General features: G+C 35.2%; 1 protein-coding gene across 1 annotated transcript in view; it reads left to right on the top strand.

Moving 5' to 3' along the window:
- Nucleotides 1-2,090: 2,090 nt before the first annotated feature.
- LOC106464215 overlaps nt 2,091-3,794 on the top strand; it is a gene marked incomplete at its 5' end in the record, with an annotated part of 7,683 nt that continues 5,979 nt past the window's right edge. The window contains one exon of the mRNA XM_022391922.1: nt 2,091-2,312. Within this exon, the coding sequence (XP_022247630.1) occupies nt 2,091-2,312 (222 nt within the window). The remainder of the gene's footprint in view (nt 2,313-3,794) is intronic.

The following is a 3,794-nucleotide window of genomic DNA, read 5'->3' on the forward strand; positions in this document are numbered from 1 at the left end:
ACTGCAATTAGACCTAAAGTCTGGTAACTAGTTGGTGTAAGACATGATTTACAATCAGCCAATACAATTACAAACAACTACATTATGCCTATAATGTTTACTAGATCTAGATCTAGGCCTTGCCTGTTGCATATATTGCCAATCTTGCACACCAGTTAATATGTTACATCAATCTCGTATTTTCTTTTTGTTGAACATGCACTTACTTGTAGGTTGTACTCTAGGACTTGTATTTGATCTACAGATGAATGATGGAATAGTGTAATTTACTTCTGTACGTCAATTCGGTCTCATTGTATTTCAGTGGGTGGCTTTTAAAAGTTAAAACTGCAAGCGTAATACACACAAATAACGTAACACTGTGTCGTATTTACTTAATGTAGGGCAGTTATGCTATATCCTAGGGGAGGGCATAATTATTAATTAATAGGCATTATAGGCCAGAGGAAATTTTGCGCCCCTTCACACCTCTTTCTACGCCACTGATTCTAAGTAGGTGTTATAAAGCTATGACGTCGTCGGTAAAGGTCTTACCACAAGAAATGTTTAAGATGTGAGCTGATTCAAAAGAAGAAGTGGCCTTAATGCCAGGACAAAATTAATTCTTTCTTATAAGTCTCCCGAGCCCCCCCCCCCACGTGGCACAGAATCCGGGTTTCGATACCCGTGGTGGCCAGAGCACAGATAGCCCATTGTGTAGCTTTGTGCTTAATTACAAACAAACAAGTCTCCCGATGGGTCAGTGATTAATTTGCGGACTTACAACGCTAACATCCTGAGTTAGATTCCTTGTGGAGGGCAAAGCACAAACAGCCTATTGCATAGCTTTACGCTGAAACAGATAAACTTTTTATACAATTATTTTTATTCTGGACTTCCTGAATTGTTGATTACCCTTTAATAGATACATTTACGCATTAACTTAAGTTGAGAGTCCACCGGTGGGTAAACGGTAAGTCTATTGACTTTCAACGTCAAAATCCGGGGTTCGATTTCCCGCGGTGGACAGAGTATAGATGACTCATTGTGTAGCTTTGCAACAAGAGCAACTACCTGAGTATTTAGTGGATTAACATTTACATATTTAATAAAAATAATATAATCTAACTTATCTCGTTTACTTCTGGCATCAATGACAGAAGCTTTAACATTACACTTCGTATTGTAAAATACTTGAAGTTTCTGTCCAACTTTATTGATGAATTTACACAATACTGTTGGACGAAAAACTTTCATGTGTATCTATGTAACATTGTAATTCTTGTATTGAACATTTCGTAAATGAGGGTGTTGCATTGAAATAAATATGTTTGGTTTGTTTTGAATTTCGCGCAAAGCTACATGAGGCTGCACTAGCCATTCCTAATTTAACAGTGATAGATAGATTAGAGGGAAGGCAGCTAGTCATCACCACCCACCGCCAACTCTTGGGCTACTCTTTTACCAACGAATAGTGGGATTAACCGTCACATAATAACGCCCCCATGGCTGAAAGGGCGAGCATGTTTGGTGTGACGAGGGATTTGAACCCGCGACCCTCAGATTAGGAGTCGAGCACCCTAAAGGTCTTTGTGTAAAACGATTTAAAAAATTTAATTCAAGAACTGTAGTTACTTCGAACACAATTCGCAGAAACACAGAACTAACATTAAATTTCAGTCTGATAATTCTGGCGTGCTCTAATCGTGGAATTTTTGTTTCTTTTTGGTCAATGGCCGAATTCTGAAATTGAGCGTAAGATATATTAATATCATCTTTTGTTTAAGAAAAAAAAAGTTTTAAACTGATCATACACAGAACAAATAAATGAACTAAGATGAACGTATTTCAGTGATACAGATGTCCACGTAGTACACTGTGCACTCCCTTTAGAAAAATTCCATGTTGCTCTCACCAAAGCTTACTCGATAATTTTGTTCTTGCCACTAAATGATCAGAATTAATCTTAATTGTTCATTTTTGAATTTTAGTTTTTACTTTGCAGATATAAGCGTTAAATACCGTATTTTTTTCTTTGCTAACTCTCTTTAATTTAGTTTATGGTGATAGAAATGTGATATTAATAATTGTACTTTTTTCTTTCAATTTAGCTCTTAGGAGCTGTCTGTCTGGGATTAATTGGATACTACGGAAGTCACACCTCTAGTCTCTTTGGAAATCGTTTACAGCGGAAGATCGATGGGTTCGCCTCAGGTTCTGAAGAAGTCGCCCTCTTTCTCACTTCTTTTGGGTTTCTTGTCACTACGTTCCTCCTGTTAGTCTCCAGCTTTGCGTCATTTGCAACATCTTCCTTCCTGCCCAAAACCCTCTTCGTAAGAACTGACATTTTGTCTTTTTGATTTCAAATGTTTTAATTTATATTCAGGTTTTACGTTTATTTCTCATCCCGTATACATTTTGTAGTAATTGCATTTTCATGCTGCACATTTCACGAGTTAAGTTTTGTGTGTTGTTTTTCATCAATTATGATATCTGTGATAGTTCATTTACACACAGTTCAAAATGTAATATAGTCACGTTTCACTTGTCGTTTAAAGACTGTTTATACTCTAGTTTTCGATATATATATATATATATACACACACACACCTTTCTGGAATTTTAATTCCTTTCCAATATTCACGTCTACTACGAACTATTTCACATCGCATTGGGCACTATTACTCAATTTCTAAAAACAATTTATCTTTATTATAAGAAAAAGAAGGCTTGTAGGATCGGTAGAAACGTGTGTGCTTAAAACTTCTCAACATTTCAAATCTTAGATAAAGCACTTCGAAATTCGTGACGTTATGTTTAGATAGAGCAAGGAAAGTTTAACCTACAGTTACTGATGCGGTATGGACCACAATGAATTGTAACCTTTTTTGTAATAATTTGAGTCACACAAATTATTGTTGGGAGTCCCATATATATAGTTATCTAGAATTGTTTTGGCCATTTTTTTACAATGAACAGACAAAAACAAAAATTTAGCCAACATGAGGCAACATATAGAATACCAGCAGTAGTAAACGGTATAAAAGAAAGTCGATAATTTGACGTGGAAAAGTTTGTGCTGATAAGGGTTGTAAAGTTTCTGTCTAGATGATATCTATGTATGATTATATTTCGACTTTCCAACTTGTGGATAAGAATAAAATAGCCTACTCTTGGTTTGGTGTGCTCCATAAATAGTGATATAAACCAGAATCATGTAATATAAGTATCAAACGTAACTTTCTGATTTTACATATTTTCGTTCTAAATGAAATGGATCGACTTGTGTACTTTTTATTATGATTATTATTATTATGGATGAGACAAATATTTCTTTTAATTATTGGATTAGAATATTTTTGGATTGCGACTATACAAACTGAAAATGTGCCACAGGCGTGAGCTACCGCTTTATTATAGCAAAGCATTAAACTAGTTACTTCTTCAGTTTTTTATAATTCAATAAAGCTGTTGTTTGGATTGTGCTTGCCGTTGTTGTTGTTTCTGCCGCTACCGTGACCACCTGATGTGTACAATAGCAATATCAAGTGTTTTCAACTAAACGACTATCTGTATAAGGCTATCAAGGCTCCAACTCTTTATGTGAAAAATGCTACTATGTATGGAAGCTAGTAGAAAGCGCCACTGGTTTAGAAGACGCCATCAATATATTACTAAAACTCTGAGATTGTTTGTTTGTGTGCTTGTCTGTAATTAAATACAGTAAAAACGGCGCATAATATGAGAATAGAAATACAAGTAGAATATGAGAAATGAGAATAGAAACAAAATAAAACAACTTTCGTTAAAATCGG

The sequence above is a fragment of the Limulus polyphemus genome, unplaced genomic scaffold (assembly GCF_000517525.1).
Source record: "Limulus polyphemus unplaced genomic scaffold, Limulus_polyphemus-2.1.2 Scaffold1589, whole genome shotgun sequence".
In the NCBI taxonomy this organism is placed as follows: Eukaryota; Metazoa; Arthropoda; class Merostomata; order Xiphosura; family Limulidae; genus Limulus; species Limulus polyphemus.